Source organism: Saccostrea echinata, unplaced genomic scaffold (genome assembly GCF_033153115.1).
Source record: "Saccostrea echinata isolate AGI-Se365-2 ecotype Australia unplaced genomic scaffold, CSIRO_AGI_Sech_v1 ptg000025l, whole genome shotgun sequence".
NCBI classification, from domain to species: domain Eukaryota; kingdom Metazoa; phylum Mollusca; class Bivalvia; order Ostreida; family Ostreidae; genus Saccostrea; species Saccostrea echinata.
In genome coordinates this window covers 18,107,992-18,127,966 of record NW_026889774.1, presented here as the reverse complement: position 1 = coordinate 18,127,966, position 19,975 = coordinate 18,107,992, and the positions used below count along the sequence as shown (strand labels likewise).

General features: G+C 32.6%; 1 protein-coding gene and 1 long non-coding RNA gene across 3 annotated transcripts in view; one reads left to right on the top strand and one right to left on the bottom strand.

Moving 5' to 3' along the window:
* LOC133192086 (uncharacterized) overlaps positions 1-19,975 on the bottom strand; it is a 427,629-nt gene that overhangs the window by 316,317 nt on the left and 91,337 nt on the right. The window lies entirely within an intron of this gene.
* LOC133192070 (actin-related protein 5-like) overlaps positions 19,665-19,975 on the top strand; it is a 99,248-nt gene continuing 98,937 nt past the window's right edge. Inside the window, exon 1 of the mRNA XM_061327914.1 lies at positions 19,665-19,883. Within this exon, the coding sequence (XP_061183898.1) occupies positions 19,763-19,883 (121 nt within the window). The 5' untranslated portion in view covers positions 19,665-19,762. The remainder of the gene's footprint in view (positions 19,884-19,975) is intronic.

Sequence of the window (19,975 nt, the reverse complement as noted above, 5' to 3'; positions counted from 1 at the left end):
GTAAATAATTCTAAATCCAGATATATTTATTTACAATAGACACAAACCAAATCCAAGTAAAAATCTTGAGATGCCAAGACTCAATTGCACGGCATTATACTTACACTTCATTAAAAAGAAAATCACTTGACATTCGTTATGTTCAATCTTAAACGTCTTATTTTAATTTGTGCATGTATGTAGAAACTTTTATTTGATAGATACACAACATTCATAAAAAGAAGTCAGAGAGAGAGAGAGAGAGAGAGATTCACTAATCTAATCCATTCAAAATGGATGAAAACTTCTATATTCTTTTTTGAGTAATCTGAAGATCTGACTTTTTATTAAATATAAGATTTCTGACTAAGTGTGTGGTAATATGTATTTGAATAGCTGCATATCTAGAACTGTAGCGTTATGGTTTTATATGTTAATTTTTTACCATAACGCTACAGATCCCGTAATGTAAAAAAACAAAACTGCAATTTACGGTGCAAGTTTTTCTGTGCAGTTTGGGGATGTATTTCGCCACTTTAAGCATTGGTCAATCAACGGCCTTTCATCCCCTAATTCTAAACATATTCTATAACTAACTTGTTTATTTCATCCACCTCCTAACCCTTTATAGTCTTCTCTACAGACCAATAATCTCGTTATGCCATCCGACAACAAATTCACAAGCGAGTTTATAGGTGTGTAGAGACGACTATAAAGGGTTAGGAGGTGGATAAAATATACAGATTGACCAATGCCGGAAAGTGGCGAAAAAACATTCCCAAAGTGCGCAGAAAATCTTGCGCCGTAAATTGCACTTTATGTACATTACGGGATCTGTAGCGTTATGGTCAAAGAATAAAATATGAAACCATAACGCTACAGTTCTGCAGCTAGTATTTCAACAAAAGAAATCATTTCGTTTATCTTGCTGACATTGTAGTATTTGTAAAAAAAAGAATTTATTAACAGTAATCCTATGAGAGAATTAATTATTTTTCGTTACAGGAAGAAAAAAAGTACCTTCTTCCAACCTATTAGGAAGGGTTTAAAATTAAAGGTCATTTTTCAAGTCTTTGAAAAGTATTTGTATCTCGTCGTCTCCTCACTAAACCCCTGTATCAATATATGTATTTATCATGGGTGCTAAGCATTATTTGTACACGTGGGAAAGTAGGCGGGTTTGTTTTGATATGGGTGTTGGATTTATACAATGATTGGCTATTTATATAGTAACAAGTACGCATGAGTAGAGATGTTATTTAAGGGCGAGTATTGTGTAATTGTGCCATTCGAAGGCTCAGATTCTAAATCAATTCCACGTTTTATCCATGTTACAATGTCCGAGCACGAGGACACAGAGCTGAATCTTTTATACGAAACACCAACTCAAGGCCGCTCTCAACAAGTTTCAAGGGCTCCTGAGGTTCAGTCTATTCTTGGGAATACTAGTAATGTGAATGAATTGGCCGACGCAGTAAGTTTATTCAAAAGCGTCATTGACTCTCAATTTGCTTCTCTATCTGAAAAACTTCTGACCGAGCAGAAAGTTAACGCTAAAAGTCTGTCAAAGAAGATTAAAGAAAGTAAAAGTACACGTATTCAGGGTGAAGGCAATAGAATTCAGTACACTTTTAACGAAGAAATAATTGAAGACCTAGAAAATCTGTCTATCATCCTTAAAGACAGTTCGGCTGTATCTGTCATTAAAGAGATTAAAGAAAAATTGCAGAAACGTAATAAACTCATAAGAATTGCAGATAATAGTCCAGCTGGTTGGAAGACTGTAAGGGAATATGAACAAAACGATTATGCAGACGACTCTGATGACGATAAAAAGATACGAAGTGCGGAGTCACGGGCCATGCGGCAGAAGTTCCGAGGCAGGGGACGTCCTACACCGTACAGCCGTCCGGTGTCAGCAGCGGCGGGGTCCCCGGCGCAGCTTTCCTCTGGTAGTTTTGGTGGTTATCCTCTACTCAGTCAGCCCTTTCGTGCCTTTGGGGGTTCATGGAGAACCCCACAGCCTTCAGACGTGTGTCACAGATGTTTTAAGACCGGACACTGGAAAAGTCGCTGCCCCCTCAATTACACGCAATCCACCACAGGGTCTGCAGGAGCAAGCACATCAGGCGGTCAATGATGATAAGTATTGTTATAGTCCAAGCTGGTCTGGTATTCTCGATATTTCAAAAAGTATCAAGGAAATTTTGATTTCTTATGATAGAAAATGTAATCAAATAAAAGGTAGAGTCAAGAAAAGTTTGTTTCATAATCTTCAGTTTTGGAAAGAAATAGATGCTTATGATTCGGTTTTTTCTATAATTTAAAATGGATATTCTCTTGATTTTGAAATTCACCCCCCTTCAAAGCATTTCGAGAATAATAAATCTCAGCTATGTTGAATGAAGATTTTGTTTCAGGAGCAGTTCAGGATCTGATAGACTCAGGTAGAGTAATTCAGTTACATGAAAAACCATATATGATCAATCCACTGAGCGTAGCAGAAAACCACGAAAAGAAAAGGCTTATTTTAGATCTTAGTTTCTTAAATAATTTCGTACGGAAAGAAAAAGTAAAATTTGAAGATTGGAAAATCGCTATACAATATTTCAAAATAAACTGTTTTATGACAAAATTTGATTTGCAGTCGGGATATCATCACATAGATATCGATCCTTGTTTTCAGCAATATTTAGGTTTTTCATGGAAGGGTAATTATTTTTGTTTCACTGTCTTACCATTTGGTCTAACTTCAGCTCCATATGTTTTTACAAAGTGTTTGAGGCCATTAGTAAAATATTGGAGAAAAAACAATTTAAAAGTAGTTCTATACCTGGATGACGGTCTTATTCTGGCTATGTCCGAGGCAAAATGTATTTCAGCTACAGGATTTATTAAACAGTCTTTAGTTTCAGCAGGTTTTTTCATAAACGAGAAGAAATCAATTTTCAGCCCTGTGCAAGAAATTGAATGGCTTGGACTGGTATGGAGATCTTTAGATTTTAGTTTACGAGTACCAGAACGGAGAATAGTAGACTTAGAAAATTGTTTAGAAAGAGTTTTGAATGCATTGCCTAATGTTTCTGCAAGAATTGTAGCACAGTTTACGGGAAAAATTATTTCAATGTTAGCGGTTATGGGAAATGTTGTTAGACTTATGAGTCGTGCTTGCCACGTTGCTATAGAGAATAGGGTTTCTTGGGATAAAAAGTTAGATCATGTTATCTTAGATTCAATATTACCTGAAATGTATTTTTGGAAAAAGAACGTTAGATCTTATAACTGCAAAAGCCTTCAGAATTATTCAAGAAAGCATGTCATGATTTTTTCAGACGCTAGTGATGTTGCTGGAGCAGCACATACAGTAGAGTTGGATCAAAAGGTTTTTCACATTGGATGGAGCGAGTTTGAAAAAGAAAAGAGTTCTACATGGAGAGAATTAAAGGCTATAGAGGTTGGTCTATTATCGTTTCACAAAGTTCTTTGTGGAAAAAACCGTGAAATGGTTTACTGATAATCAAAACTGTGTAAAAATCATTGAAAGTGGGAGTATGAAAAGTGATTTACAAGAAATTTCATTGGGCATTTTTCAAATTTGTCTGTCTAACGGTATTTCAATCGACGCCCAATGGATACCCAGAAATAAAAATTTCAGAGCAGATTATTTAAGCAAAATTATTGATTACGGAGACTGTGGGATAACAGATGAGTTTTTTGAATTTATGACCAGTATTTGGGGTCCATTTGACATTGACCGGTTTGCGAATTTTAAAAATACCAAGTTAGAACGATTCAATTCGTTATTTTGGAATCCTGGTACAGAGGGTGTAGGTTGTTTTAGTTTTTCATGGGAAAGGGATAACAATTGGCTAGTACCCCCCATTTCATTGATTGGTAAATGCATTTTACATTTGATTGGAACTTAATCGAGAGGTACTATCATTGTTCCACATTGGCCCTCTTCTTATTTCTGGCCTTTGATTTTTGACGAGTATAATGAAACCATGCCCGTTGTAAAGGAGGTTTTAGAATTTCGTGAAGCTTACAGAATTTTTAAACAAGGATATAATAAGAATTCTATTTTTGGTTCTCTGGATTTTTATTCAAAAGTTTTGGCAATCAGATTAGATGCAAGAATGTGACATGGGACCTGATGTGCAAGGGCACATTGCAGAAGGTTTAACATATTATTGGTCCTGGTGCATGCGGTGAATTGCAGATGTTTTTATAAACGTATATAATGTATGATTAGTTGTCAAGAGAGATTTATTGGAAGATGCCTTAATCTTATAAGTAGTATCGGGTCCTGATATGCTAGAGGCATATTGCAGAAGTTTTATATGAATAACATTATATACGGAGGTCATGAATAATGAAATGTGTGTATATTTCGATGCATATACATGTAGGTAGTGGTATTTTTTTTTTTTATATAGATGTTTTCAATTATACGTTTTACAGATATATTCCGCAAGGGAAGGTGGGCAGAAAACAGATCGTACGACAACCCAGAGCTGAATAGACTATCTGCCCTACTACCGGAGTACTGTCTAAAAGGAAAGGCAGAAAATACCAGAAAGAAATATAAGTATGCATTTAATAACTTTTGTAAATGGTGTAGTTCTCATTGTTCGAGTTTGTCATTTTTACCTTCAACTGATATGACAGTTTCTATGTATTTGGTACACATTGGCCAGAATTTTTGCTCGTCAGCCAAACTAGAGGAAGCTGTAAGTGCTATTTCATGGGCTCATAATTTAGCAGGTTATTCAAACCCATGTCATTCTTCTTTAGTCACACAGGTCAAAGAAGGGGTGCTGAGAGAATGCAGGAAACCGATCACAAAAAAGGAACCTATTTTTACCTCTTCATTTATTTCTTCTTGCAGAAAAGTATGGCAATGAAAACAGCTGTCTTCCAGATTTGCGAATCATTACAATTTGCCTTATAGGATATTCAGGTTTTCTTAGATTTTCGGAAATTGTTAACATCAGACGATCCGATATCTCATTCCAAGATCAGCATGTCTCCATATTCATTCCGAAAAGCAAAACAGACAAATATACTGAAGGTTCTCATGTTTGTATTGCAGAGACTGGTACCAAAACATGTCCTGTAAATTTTTTGAAAAGATATTTAGAATTAGCGGGAATAGAGAGTTCCTCAGATGAGTTTATTTTTAGACAAATTACATACTTGAAAAAAGCCGGTTCCTTTAAGTTAAGAAATACTAACAAACCACTGTCATATACTAGAGCAAGGGAAATTATTCTTTCTGCCTTGGGGGATATTGGTTTAGATAAGAAAAAGGGATTACACAGTTTAAGGTCAGGAGGCGCTACAGCGGCAGCTGCTTCAGGAGTTAATGACAGAATTTTCAAAAAACATGGCAGGTGGAAAAGTGAAAAAGCAAAAGATGGTTATGTAAGGGAAACACTGTCAGAAAAATTGAGCGTTTCAAAAAATCTGGGTATATAATTCAATTTTGTCCTATTGTAACTTAACTCTACTTTATTCTTTTCGAAATCTGAGCGCTTCGCCTCCTATCCTATAAATAATGCGTTGTTTTATATGGTAAATGATTTATGTTCGTTTGAGTAAAACGAATTAAGAACATAAATGTATTTATCATGGGTGCTAAGCATTATTTGTACACGTGGGAAAGTAGGCGGGTTTGTTTTGATACGGGTGTTGGATTTATACAATGATTGGCTATTTATATAGTAACAAGTACGCATGAGTAGAGATGTTATTTAAGGGCGAGTATTGTGTAAATGTGCCATTCGAAGGCTCAGATTCTAAATCAATTCCACGTTTTGGCATTATTCCCACCCACCCACCCATTATTACAATTTATAATTTATATTGACTGATTTGTTTAATTTATTGATGTTTAAATTTTTTTTTTTTGTAGTTTGATGAATGTATATAGATGGAGGTATAAGGGTACATGATGGTACATGAGAGTACATGATGGTACATGAAGGTACATGAGGATTGATAATGTATATTATAATGTGTGAATAAATCTGAGCGCTTCGCCTCCTATCCTATAAATAATGCGTTGTTTTATATGGTAAATGATTTATGTTCGTTTGAGTAAAACGAATTAAGAACATAAAGGCTTTATTCCAAGAGTCGTTGTACTGACGTCGTTCAAAGGGAGATCATTTGAGCACATTTAGAGTTACCTTATACAAATTTCGCAAAATTTTAGCAGAGCGTTTGAGAGATAGGTATATATTAGACAGTATTAACTCTACTACAAGTAAAATACAACACAACCCAAACATACAATGCCTGATAGCCAGCCGTGATTGCTGGACGCCCGCTATTTATTTCTGTTTTACACTGCTTTCATCATAAACATTATATTCATAATATACACATAAACTAAAAGCAGAAAAACATAATGTCGACTTTCTTTTCTTTACAAGACTACTTTTTTTTTAAAACAATCATGACATTTAAACAACTGCAGTACCTCCCTTTACATAGCATTAGGCCCGGCCAGCCAAAAAATAGAGATAAAAACGGTGAAAATCGATGCAAAAACTCCAGAAAACCTGTGTCCGTTGCCAGGTGCCGCTGGATGCTGGGGGAGTTGTGAACGGACCTCACACCTAGTTTACCATATATATAATACATGACATTTTCTAATAATGACATGAAAATTTTTTCTATATGTGAAATTTCGTCTAACTCGTGCCGCACGGCGGCCAGAAGCGAATACCTGAATTACCTTTCGAAAACCTGTTCTTTACACTAGAAAACTATTGGCTAATAATGGAACCTTCCATTATAATGCACTGTGTCGTCAATACAATATTTTCCCGCTTTTACTGGTGAACAGCGGGAAAATATAATTATTCTTAGTTTATTTCCAAACTAAAGCCTTCTTCTTCTTTCAGGCAAATGAATGAATATGCTCGTATATGTTTTGATTGTTTTGAACATATTTTTTGTATGATTACTAGTAATACAAAAGGAATTGGTTACAAGTTCTTAAAACTTAGAAAAACCTTTCCCTGTAATATATACATTGTACAACAATTATAATTATAGTGATTGTCGAACGAATTATTTAGTTGTAGCGAAAATGTAAAGTTATAATATACAAGATAAACATACAAATATTTCAAAGACACTTATTAAAGATTCAGAATTAACAAGTCTATAATGAAGCATGTAAATGATTACACATTGACAACAATGCTTGCCAAAAAAAAAAAAATAATAACAGTAATATTAAACATAATAAACAAATATAATAAACATATTCACCATATACTAGTAAAATGAATAAATTTCTCACATTATAAAGGTTCAAAAATATACACCTGCATACGGGGTTTATATCTCTCAGTTGATCCGACACGCAAGAGCATGCACAATTTCTAAAACGAGGTAAATTATTGACAAACAAGTTGATGAAACAAGAATATCAGCAGTCTTGTTTAAAGTCATCATTTCGTAAGTTCTATGGTCGATACAATGACCTTGTCAGCAAATACAATTTATCATTGAGTCAAATGCTTAGGCCATTATTTACACACTGAATTGTCGACAGGGTTTTTCCGTTATTTCCCGATCATGACAAGGAGCACACGGCGTGTGTGACCGGTCGGCAGGGCATGCTCACTCCACCATTGCACCTGATCCCACCTCTGATGTTTTGGAGGTCCGTGTTTGCTCTGCACCTATTTTGTAATGTTTAATGGACTTTTGAGCTTTAATACTGTTCGTTATTTCCATATAATTTAATTCTGATTGTAACGTGCCATTTGACTGGATAAAAAATTTACTTTATATCGTATAAATTGGGTTGCCTACGTCACAATGACTTGCGTCAAATACGTATCGATCCGCTTGATTCAATTTAAATTTTGTACAATTTGAAGTCATTTTTCAGGGGCGTCGGCAAAGGGGCGGCAGGGGCGGCGGTCGCCGCTTCAATAATTTTGCAAAGAAAAAAAAAATCAAAGAAAAATGAATTTTAAATGAGTAAATACAAAATTTGTAATGTTAAAATCTGTGGTCAGTGGAGCGGCAAGAATCACGGCGGAGCGGCAAAGTGTGAAAGCTATTGATTACACGGGATGTACGTGTTTATATACCTATACCTGGCGTGTATAAACAATAAACATGGCTTTACGTGCAAGTTTGATACCAATTCTTCATCAGGCACATGTGGGGGGGGGGGGGGGCTGGGGATTCCCTAAGTTTTCGGAGTTTTTTTTCTTTTCAAACGCTGGAATATGCCCGAGTTCGACCTAAAAGCAACAAAAAGTGTGTAGAAAAGGGGGGTGGCAAGCAGCGTCTAAAAGAATGAATTTTTACATATCGAAACATGAGCAAAAAAAAAAAAAATCCCAGAAAAAATAAAGAAAAAACTATTTTCAGAAAACGTGGAAAAATTGGGGGGAAAACTGGACCACCCTCCCTTCCCCCGCGTATAATGTTTAATGAATAGGTCGATCGAGGTTTGGAAATCTTTGATGAATCGACGTTGTAATTTATTAAATTAATTTAAAGCAAATACTAAAATACTGTGTAAAAATTACTATTTAAAACAACTTAGTTGATTTTTTTTTTAATACTGCCATACATATTTCTGCATTTCAAAAATGGAGGGATTATGAAGGATTAATCACCCTGTTCATTTTAAATTTCATACTTATGCATTCTTTCGGCAAGTAACAATAAAGATTATGCAATTATCACAGTGTAAATTTTGATAAACATAATTTTAGTGACATGTTTTACCTGACTTTGAAATATACTTTTAATTATCTGTAATTACTTTAAACATCACGAAAAACTTTAATTATGCTAATTACTATGTTACTCAAAACGCGCCAATTTAATCAATTTACTCAACATGTCATGAGTTATTCTATCTAAGCCATCTGTCACTCATGCTCAGAATTGTGCTAATTGTCATTGTTATACTTTATTATTTATATGTTACATGCATCATTGTTAATCAGTCAAGTCCTAGGCTTCGGATTGTTCGGGTGCAATTTTTGGATTTCCAGAATTCGCCCTACCGACCTAAGTTATAATAAAGTGCTATTCCATCGTTAGCATTTTTATGTTTCATTGTTGCCGGAAAGTTTTACATTTATTTTCCCCGGTGATACAATAATGGAAAATTATATGTATCTTAATCTTAATTACATGTAGTAATAAACTCTTCAAAATTCTTTCGCGGTTTATAGAGCGTAAACTGCCGTAACCCACTTTATACCGTATAAATTGGGTAGCTATTAAATTCATTCCTTAAATATTGTTCAATAGACCATATATGTAACGCGTATATGTATCTGCACCAACATGCATTGAACTGCAAATATAACCTGTGCACCCAAACTGCTTCATCAAATAACTCGCACTCATTTCAAGTTTTACATATTGATAAAATTTGTTTGTACTTAAACCTCACTTATTTTGATATTGAGACATTTTTCTTTCTTCAAACAAATGTGTTACTTTACTTGCACGTATAAATCAGAATTGCGACTGAGGTCATTGTCAAGGATCAAAAGAGTTTTAATAAAATCTGTTCTTTACAAGGTTTGACAATACATTTTTTTCATTTTTTTGGTAACTTTTATCCCTTTAGTTATCGGACTTTCTTCAGACTTGCATGAATACTGAAAACTTTCAAACAGATAATGCATATGAAAGGTATCTGCCACTGTAGAAAGCATGGTGTACACTGCAAATGATATGTAAATATTTAAGGGATCCTAGACACAATTTTAGAATGTTTCTATTGCTTTGTCAACACGTTAAAATCCTTTTTGAATTTAAAAAAATGATTGAAATTGTTCATCTTTTGCAAAACATTTCGAAAGAAATTAACATTTTATAAAACTTCAGTTAACGACTTTTTAAGTCTTCTCATTCTTTGTTATATAGTGACAAAGGAGTGTAACTATAACTAAAAGCACTGACAAGTAAATTTATTAAACCTCTACTGATTTTTCACTATATAAGAGTGAAAATCACTGTAAAAAGACTGAATCCCTGCAAAAGTTCAAATTGTATCCCCGAGTACCAAAACTCCGTCACCATAAGCAAAAAACACCCCGTGTTACTCTCCGAATTATTTTTTTTTATCTGTTTCTTGTTTGTTACACTTACACTGTAGTAATGAATTTACACAATGTTTTTAATACTATTAAGAAAAAAGCTCAAGTGCAGTTAATATGTTCACCAAACGAAGTTTGGAAACATATTGTTTTTACTTTCTTTTTTCAAAATTTCTTCTCCGGTACGTTTTTGTCCGCGACTGTTCTCGGAAACTACTCATGCGATTGAGATGCGACCTTTTAAGAGTTAACAGGCATGTTAAGAAGATGTGCTGAACGAAGGTCATTTCGCACGCATTTGCATGCATGTGCGTGCGCGTGCGAGGAGTGAAATGATTGATTCAATTGAAATAGCTATAAACTTCATATTTTTGAGAATATGCTTTGAACCATCTCATAAAAACATTTGCATGCATGTGCGTGCGCATGCGAGGAGTGAAATGACTGATTCAATTGAAACAACTGTAAACTTCATATTTTTGAGAATATGCTTCGAACCATCTTATAAAAACATATATTAGTTGTGTAGACAAGCTTCGCTCTAACTGGCTGACACAAAAAATCTCAATAACATTCTTGTTTTTTGACGAAATATTTTGAAATTTAAAACATAGTCATACAGAAGGAGGTTCTTCATTATGATATATATATATGAGATATCGTGAAAACACACGCATGCACGTCTTATGCAATTTGATTGGCTTATTCTTTAGATGGATGTATCTTTCTTAGTTTTCAACAAAACAGGATGAAATTTAAATTAGAATATAGATAGGTATAATAAGTCCCTACATTGTGGTACAAGGAAAATTGAATGCAAGAACAGGCATGCACTGATTTGCTAATACTAAAATAACTGTATCTCTATTAGTTTTCAGTGAAAATGTTTGAGATTTCTTACATAGGTATTTATTGTAAGTCTCTTTTCGAGGAAGACAAGTGAAATTTCTAGAAAACATGGGCATGCGCGTGCTCTGAAATCTGATTAGCCAATACTCAAAGGACTATACCGGCCGGCGATGTTTTTTCGATTAAATGCTTCTGAAAATAAAGTGTAGATTTATTACACAAAAGAATTGCCTAATTTAATGAGACTTGTAGGGTATGTGGCCAACATGGGAATGGAGTAGTGTTTGAGGAACATCTGTAACGGTTCCCGTTACAATTAACACTAGTTGGGCTTGTAACACCACTAAATAGAACGTGTATCACGCCCGTGTACATTACGTTCAATGATTGAACCTCAATTCCATCACCAGGGCCTAGACTCTACATTACGCCAACATATTAAAGTAGTACACAGTAGATAGGCCAAATTTTCTTCAAATTCAAATCTTTTGAAACTTTGATATTTTGTTCTAGGATACAAAATCTCTCTTTATGTGTAATATGAAAGAAATTCAACGGCACATTTTTTGCTTGCATAGTTTGAATTATGGCCTATCAGACCCCTGTATGAAGATTGTGATATCAGACATTCAACTTGAGAATGTGCCTCAAAGTTATTTAAAAGTTATCAATTGATCTATTGCAAACTTATGCGATGTTGTTTATAAAGGCAACCTTTTTCTTACTAAAATTCAGTAAAATAAAATGATACTGGTAAATTTGAGTAAAATATGATGTAAAAATAGATCATACATAGTCTCGGAATTGAAATTTGACATGTAAATATTCTTCACTTTAAGTTCTCTTACGAAAAATGTATACTTAAAGAACAAGTCTCAGTAAGGCTTATCTGTGGTCCCCGGTTACTCGTCAAATTTCGAACATATATTAAAATTTTTAAAAATTAAATTTTATTATTAACTAATGTCTTTATTATTTGAATCATCATCTAAGAATGTCAAACAATAGATATAGGCAGCATACGAAGCTGCGCGTTGAAGGTAAGATCCCTTGATTTTCATGAATATCAAAAGAAATCAGTGACAGGTACACACTTCAAAGCTTTCGTAAACACCGAGCACAGGTTTGTTCAGAGTCGAGTTTGAAATGTAATGTGTATATTATAAGTGTAAAGGTTGAGTGAAAATATTTTTGTTGAACAACCTTGTGCTCTATGTTTTCTAATTAAAAGTATTATGATTTTGAATCTCTTCGTTGACTTCATTTACATGCGATTAACCTCTTTATGACCTGTTTAGAATCATAGCAAGCCACGTGGATTTGTATCGTTACGGGTAAATGCCCCCAGTAAACGTGCTAGTCCTCAGTTGAAACGTACTCAGTTTTATATCGATCAGCATGGACTTGTTTGGTTCATCTTGTTACAGCTTTTATTTCCAAAGTTTTGTAAATAGAAAATTGTATTTGTAGTTGATTGTGAATCTTGAACATATAATTCGTCTTTGAACGAAAAAAATATAATTCCAAGATCTTCTTTTTATAGTCTCCGCCCATTTCCATGTAATAGAGAAACCGTAGTCTGATCGGGGGAAAATGTTCCGGGATTTTTTAGTGCGATAGGTGTTAAAAATAGGCTTGTATTTTTTGATATGTTTAATTATTCATTATAAAGACACAATGTTTTAATTAGAAATACTTCGTTATACACAATGAAAACAATCAAAATACCGTACGCTAATATTTAACCGGTAAACCAAAGGTGTAAAAAGGGACCACACTACTATACTTAAGTAGAATACTCCTTTTACAAAAAAATCAACAGAATATTTGAAATGGATCCCAGAATAAAATGTGTCAAAATACAGAAAATTAAACTGGTGGTTTCTGATATTTTGGCAATTAAAAAAAAATTAATGGTAAAAAAAAAAAAAAAAAAAAAAAAAAAAAAAAAAAAAAAAAACCAAAACAAAAACAAAAACAAAAAAAACCCCAAAAAACTAAAAGATTCAGTAGATGACGTCATGATATTAAACCTTTGACTTCTTAATATAGTGAAATTGTAGTAAAAGTCCATGGTATAGATAGGTTATAAATTAAAATTAAATCCAAGATAAACAAACAAGTTCACATTTAATTAATAATTGTTTGTTTATCTTGGATATATATATATATATATATATATATATATATATATATATATATATATATATATATATATATATATATGTTTTTTTTTCGCGGTATATAAAGCGTAAACTGCCCCAAGTTATGTTATATCGTATAACATAAGTTAAAATAAGCTTCATTCCTTATAATTTAATTTCAATATAGACAATTAGACAATTTTTCCTCCAAACGGAGTAATACGTTTTTGCCGTAACTCATTGTGACGTAGGAAACTTATGTTATACGGTATAAACGAAATCTTTTATCCAATCAAATGACGTGTTACAACTAAAATTATATATATATATATATATATATATATATATATATATATATATATATATATATATATATATATATATATATATATATATATATATATATATATAAAATTTAGGGATGGCAATTTGTAACCGGTTAACCGATTACTCGGTCGGAACGATGGTAATCGGTTAGAAAATCTGTAATCGGTTAGTCGGAAAAAATAATAAATATGTAAATTTGAAAGCAATTTTTTAGAATTGATTTTAAAAAAAGACACCTGTGCATAAACTTGAATAATTTAGCATTTCGACGTATCTGTTAAGCTGAATCGGTTGTAATTTTGGTTCTCCGGATTGAGATCGCGGGCTAATTGGTCAGTTTGAGAAGTGTTAATTACTGATTAAATATCTTATCGATACCGTAACTGTCCTGTAATTCTTTAATGACACTATTAAATCGCCATTGGGCACTGTGAATTGGTATGTCTGTCTTTTGCAGTCATCTTTCAGATTATACTGTTAAACAAACATTGTAAATTAAGAGAAAGTCCTGACTTAGTTTTGATTTTGGTGAGAATGCGGAATATATTCTGCTCTGCAAAAACATCGATGTCACAGTCTGATTTCTCGGGTATGTTTCGTGTTTTTTTTTTTTTTTTTTTTTTTTTTTTTTTGTCTATTGGAATTGAAATAAAATAATGTACTAGTATATGTAGTTTCCTGAACAAGATAAACAGAATGTTTCTAACGTCTTTTTTTAGTATTCTTGTGTATATGGATAGAGTTACTTAAAAATATATTAATACATGTCAAGAAAATATGACATTGTATTTTAATACGATTAACCGGTTAATCGGTCGGAACGTCTTGCGTTTAACCGATTAGCAATTCTGTATTCGATTGCCATCCCCAATATATATATATGTATTGGGGATGGCAATCGAATACAGAATTGCTAATCGGTTAACCGCAAGACGTTCCGACCGATTAACCGGTTAATCGTATCAAACTACACATTTCTTGGCTTTTTTGAAGTAGCTATATTCCTACGCACAAGAAAACTTTAAAAAAAAAAAGACGTTAAAAGTTAAAAACATTATTTTTGTCTTTATTCTTGATCAGAAAACTACATGCATATATTTTTTATTTCAATAGACAAGAAAAAATTCAGAAAACCATGAAACGTGCCTGAGAAATCGTGGATAATTTTCCAAGCAAGTGTCACACAAGTTCATTCTCAATTAATATTGTCACAATAATCAAAACTAAGTCTAAACTGTATCACTTAATTTACAATGTTTGTTTGATAATTTAATTTGATAGATAACTGCAAAAGATACACACAACAATTCAAAGTGCTCAGCGGTGATTATTATCATTAAGGTTTTGCTAAAGGTCAAGGTGTCCAAAAATTTATTTTTACAATAGCTCCAAAACTAAGTGAGGTATAAAGTTAAATTGTTTACAGTTTATAAATATATCATTGATTAACAGATAGAAAGTATCACTTGAAAACAAATATTTTAAAATTTTAACATTCTTGTAAACATGAAATAGATTGTCTGGTATGAGGATATTTCCTCTCTGATGCTTGTGATCAATAATAGTGAGCATATTGTTATCTTGGAATAGAGAAACACGTCCGATGTGGTTATGAGAAGTTGGAGGAATGGAGACACTAGTCCTAGCCAGTTGACTTGAAATCAAGCTTAACTTTATAAAATTTGACCAAAAACATCATATCTACAATTTCAATAGGGCACATTTATTATGATGTGGACATAGAGACACTGGCGTCAGCTTACATTGCTAAGATAACGACTGATCTCGATGATCGACGTGGGCTTACCGAAATGTTTGTGGCGTGTATTCATTGATATTTTCCAGCAGATTTGCAAATTTATCGTGAGTAAAGTTTATTGAAGAAAAACTTATAAAATACCATTCAGAGTTTATGATGAAGACGAAACAAAAGGTCTATAGGAACCAGAAGTCTCTATCGAGACTGTAGCTCTACTGGTTTGTACTAATAACAAAGGAAGAGAAGAGTAGCACTTGGATTTTAAATAGAATAATGATCCTTAATTTCATTTCTTTTTGTGGCAAGATTGCAATCAGACCAGAACTGTAGGAGGAGTAGTCTTTTAAAAGAATTTTACAGAAATTTCGATTTTAGTTACCATGGCAACATCATCAATCAAAAACAATAACAACATTTATGTATCTCAGTATAGTCTACTTGCATGCCACGTTATATTAAAATCAGACCAAACTGGAGGAAGAGTAGCATATTGATTGTATTTCACAGAAATTTCTATTTTTAGTAGCCATGGCAACACCGTTCATCAAAATCAAAAACCGATACATAAAATTATGTATCTTAGTGTAGTCTACTTGTGTGCAAAGTTATACTGAAATCAGAAAAAAACTGTGGGAGGAGTAGCATTTTGAAAGTATTTCACAGAAATTTTTATTTTTAGTAACCATGGCAACATCGTTCATCGGATTCAAAAACCGATTCACAAAATTATTTATCTTAGTTTAGTCTACTTGTGTGCCTAGTTATTTCGTAATCTTACCAAAACTGTAGGAGGAGAAGCATTTTGAAGACAGAAAGACAAAGTTTACAGGCAGGGCTTAGTATTTGTCAGTCAATTTCTCTAAAATAAGGTAAGGAACCTAAAAATATAACTGCTTAAGGAAACGATTGCAAGGGTCCGTGAAAAAAATCCGCTCAATGAATTTTTCTCATTTTTACATTTAATTTGCCTTACGTTAATGGTATCATAATATGAAAATTTCAACCATCGTCATCAGGGTTATAAGGATGATATGGTTGCCATGGTAACCGCAGTTTTTCAATATTATGATATTTATGAGGTGAAATTTTATATATCCCATACAGGTATCAAAATTGAAACAAAATTAAAAAAAATTCCACTAGATATTAAATAATATGCTTTTTATATTCAATGAAAATAAAAGTTGTATCGGAAACTATTTAAGGAATGTTTTTAAGTTTTGTGTGAGTTATTGCTGTGTAAATCACACAGACTTGTCACGTAGGCATATTTCATGAAGCGCTAGCGTGCCTATGCCTACGTGCAAGTCTGTGTGATTTACACACCAATAATTCACACTAAACTTAAAAACATTCCTTATATTTACATTTTACATGTTTAAATGCACCAAATATATACTCAATGTTTGAATTTCTCTTTGCCCTATATCGTCATTTTTTTATTAACGTCTCTGTAGCCTCATTGTGACGTCACTTTAGGGTGAGTTTCTCCGTGTATATTTCTACGCTTGAGTATACACAAAAATGGCTTTCAAATCAATTTCACAGTAGGCTTAGTAGAAAAACACAGCAAATGTAAATATTGATAGATGTAGTAAGGCCACCGCTGCTTTGGGGAGTATTCATTGTAAATTTGCAGTAATATTTTCACTTCAAGAGCAGTTCTCAACGTCTTAAAAAAATACCCAATGAATTTTCCAAAAACTAATATATTTTGTACAAATTATTATAAGTGACTTATGGTTAAAATATGAAGTAAGGTCATCACATTCATTTTGAAGCTACATGCATTTCAATAACCCCTCTCCCTTCCTAAAATATTATAAGATTTCATAAATTTTCGTATGATGGTTTGCTGTTGAACCTTAATTATGTATAGTCTGTTAAAAGACTAAAGAAAAAACAAAATGTATAGATTAATAAATACTTTTTTCTGAAAATCTTACGTTTGTTGCTCGTTTTTTATGTAAATCAGAATAACAAAAGTAAAAAAAAATAAAATAAAATCATGTACTCAAAAAATAACAACTTGCACATTTGTTTCTTTCTTTTTTTTTTTTTAATTTTCCCGTCTCCAAAACATTCATTCCGTTATTATATCAATATAAATATATATATTCCAAACCAGTACACATTGGTCCAAGGGACAAATTGTTCATGCGCTGAACATCGAGGTCTCTGCACTGTGACCTGGAAAGGGGGGGGGGGTAGACACCTGTCTGAACATATTGCATGAATAGGGGTTATTTCATAGAACTTGTATCTGCAATAAATATAAAAAAAATCCTAATATCTTATTTGGCAAAAAATAGTAATTTGCTATTTAATATTTACAAATATTTTTCCTTCATATTCTTCGCATGATTTTCTCATGAACTAGGTACATGAGTACATGAGGAAGCAAGAATATCTCCATTGTGACGTCATAATTCCACACGACGTCAAAACTAGAAATTTTAGTTTCAAAAAGAATTGTTGAATGACATAAATTTGCATCGCTTCGTGCTTATGCGCTTCATAAATTATACCGGCGTGAAGCGTTTTTGTTCATGTCCTCGTGAATTCTCAAAAATTATTATTTTAAAAATTATTTTTTGCTAGATTTGTGAAAACTTGCAAAAAGAAACTTTTCTTTTCTGTCATCAGAAGTGTGTTCAATTTCAATTTTTGACAAAATACGACACATAAAACATTTTACAAAATGTTTACACAATATATGCACCGATGATTCAATGTTTACATGGTCGATGTAAGTGTTGAAAATGCTAGAGAAGATCTTATAGAGGAAAACAAATTTCCTCTGCAATATTAAAAAAAAAGATATTCATGTCCAGCATGCAACCTCAAACTAGTCTATAATGTATATATATCAAAATCGCATTCGTTCATCTGTTCATCCATATTCATTAATCACTGAGAAAATCACGCCGTCTGAAGCCTCTAGGAAATGAATATATACGTTGACGTAGATCCAATAGTAAATTCTAATATTTTAATAAATTTAAACAAGAGGACATAAAGATCCAGATATAAATTCAATTTATTAATGAAATAGATTTAAATGTTCAGAACTATATACACAAAAGCTAGACGTGTCAAAAACAAAACACGTAGATGAAAAAAAAATCTGCGTCGACGCTCCCCATTCTTTCTCTGTTCATGAAATATTTCCACGAGGACTTTTTGTCATTGGTGCAATCATATCACGCCCCTTATTCCGGAAATGGTTATCGTAAACTTTCTTTTTTTAAACATCACATGAGTCGATCACGTGACGCCTTGCAATCGCTTCCTTAAGGAGGTTCGATCCTGAGCTTTTGAGCAGACTTTAGTCTGGACCTTTTTTTAAAAATAAAATTCTGCATCATTTTTAAGTTCAAACATTAAAACTAGATTCTACAATGCAAATTAAACTATATCCAATGAAAAAACCGCGATTAAATTCCATTCAAATAGGATTAAGTCAGGAACTATATTTTGTGGCGGAAGGTTTTTTTTTTAAGGAGAAAATGATCAATATTTCCCTTTTGAAATATATACAGTACCGTTAAGTTTAGATTCCTATTTTTCCATGCTGGTTGCACATAGAGCTGTTTTTTGCAGTGAAATGTTTTGTGCTGGTTCTGAAATATCTATTAAATTATTTCTTATGAATTCTTTCATTATATTGTGACAAATATAGTTAATATATTCTGAAAGTCCGGGAAAAAAATTTAGCCAATTTTAACATAAAATTAACACTTTTTTAGTAATATCTGAAAATTTACATCCCACTTTTGTTGTTAAAGATAACTTTAATCAATCTGCCTAAATTCAACAAAAGTTTAAGACTTTAAAATAATTTTCTTGCTTGTTAAATTTTTAATACCAGGGAAATCACACTTTTTGAGTGCAGAAAGGTCAAATAATTGATTATGCGAAGCATTTGAAACTTTTTCTTAATCACAATTTTAAAGTGTCTTTTTTAAGTAGACTAATAGTTTATTTTGTCCCATGATTTATTTGGATAAAAACATTAAAGGGACTGTGAAAACGTCGAAGATGTGATTTTTGATTAAGACACAAATTTCAGTGCAAAAAGGTCATATAAATGTACTGTAGCGCCAAAAGAAGCATATTGACCCCCAATTTTTGTTTTGATTTTTAATTAAGCTATGTGTGAAGAAACTAAAAATATACTTGACAAAAAAAGTTTAAGACTTTAAATATCAGGATCCAACCTCGTTAAAAATATGTGGGACATACTTAATTAGAAATATATAAAATATGAAAAAAAATGAATGACAAGTATTTTTTTTAACTCAAGGTCCTTCTTTTCCTTAATTAAAAGTGAACAACTGCGCTCGCCCCAACGGTCGCACCGTCAACATAATATTGTACAACGTTCGCTATAATCCGGGTTTTAATATGGCTCTTGGCGATTTTTATTTTAGTTTAAATATGCAATATCCGATGATTTCAAATCGCAGCAGGACTTGACGAAGGAAGCTTTCTTTTTTCGTTTGAATATTGCTATAATAATAACACGACTGGAGGAACAAAGCAATTTATGATTTTTACAGGGATTATAAACATTCTTATATCAGCCCATTTTTAGATAAATAAACATGGAAAAATCTGAATGTAGGACCCGAGGAATTTTCGCTTTTAAAGACGATAAAACCCTGCCAGATCCAGTATTTGAATACTCAAATGACAACAATGGTGTACCACTTGTAATAGACAACGGTAAATTCATACAATATTTTTGTCTTACTGCATACTACATGTAAAAAGGGTGATCACCTAAGGGCTAATAAACTTCCTAGTTAGAATAATCT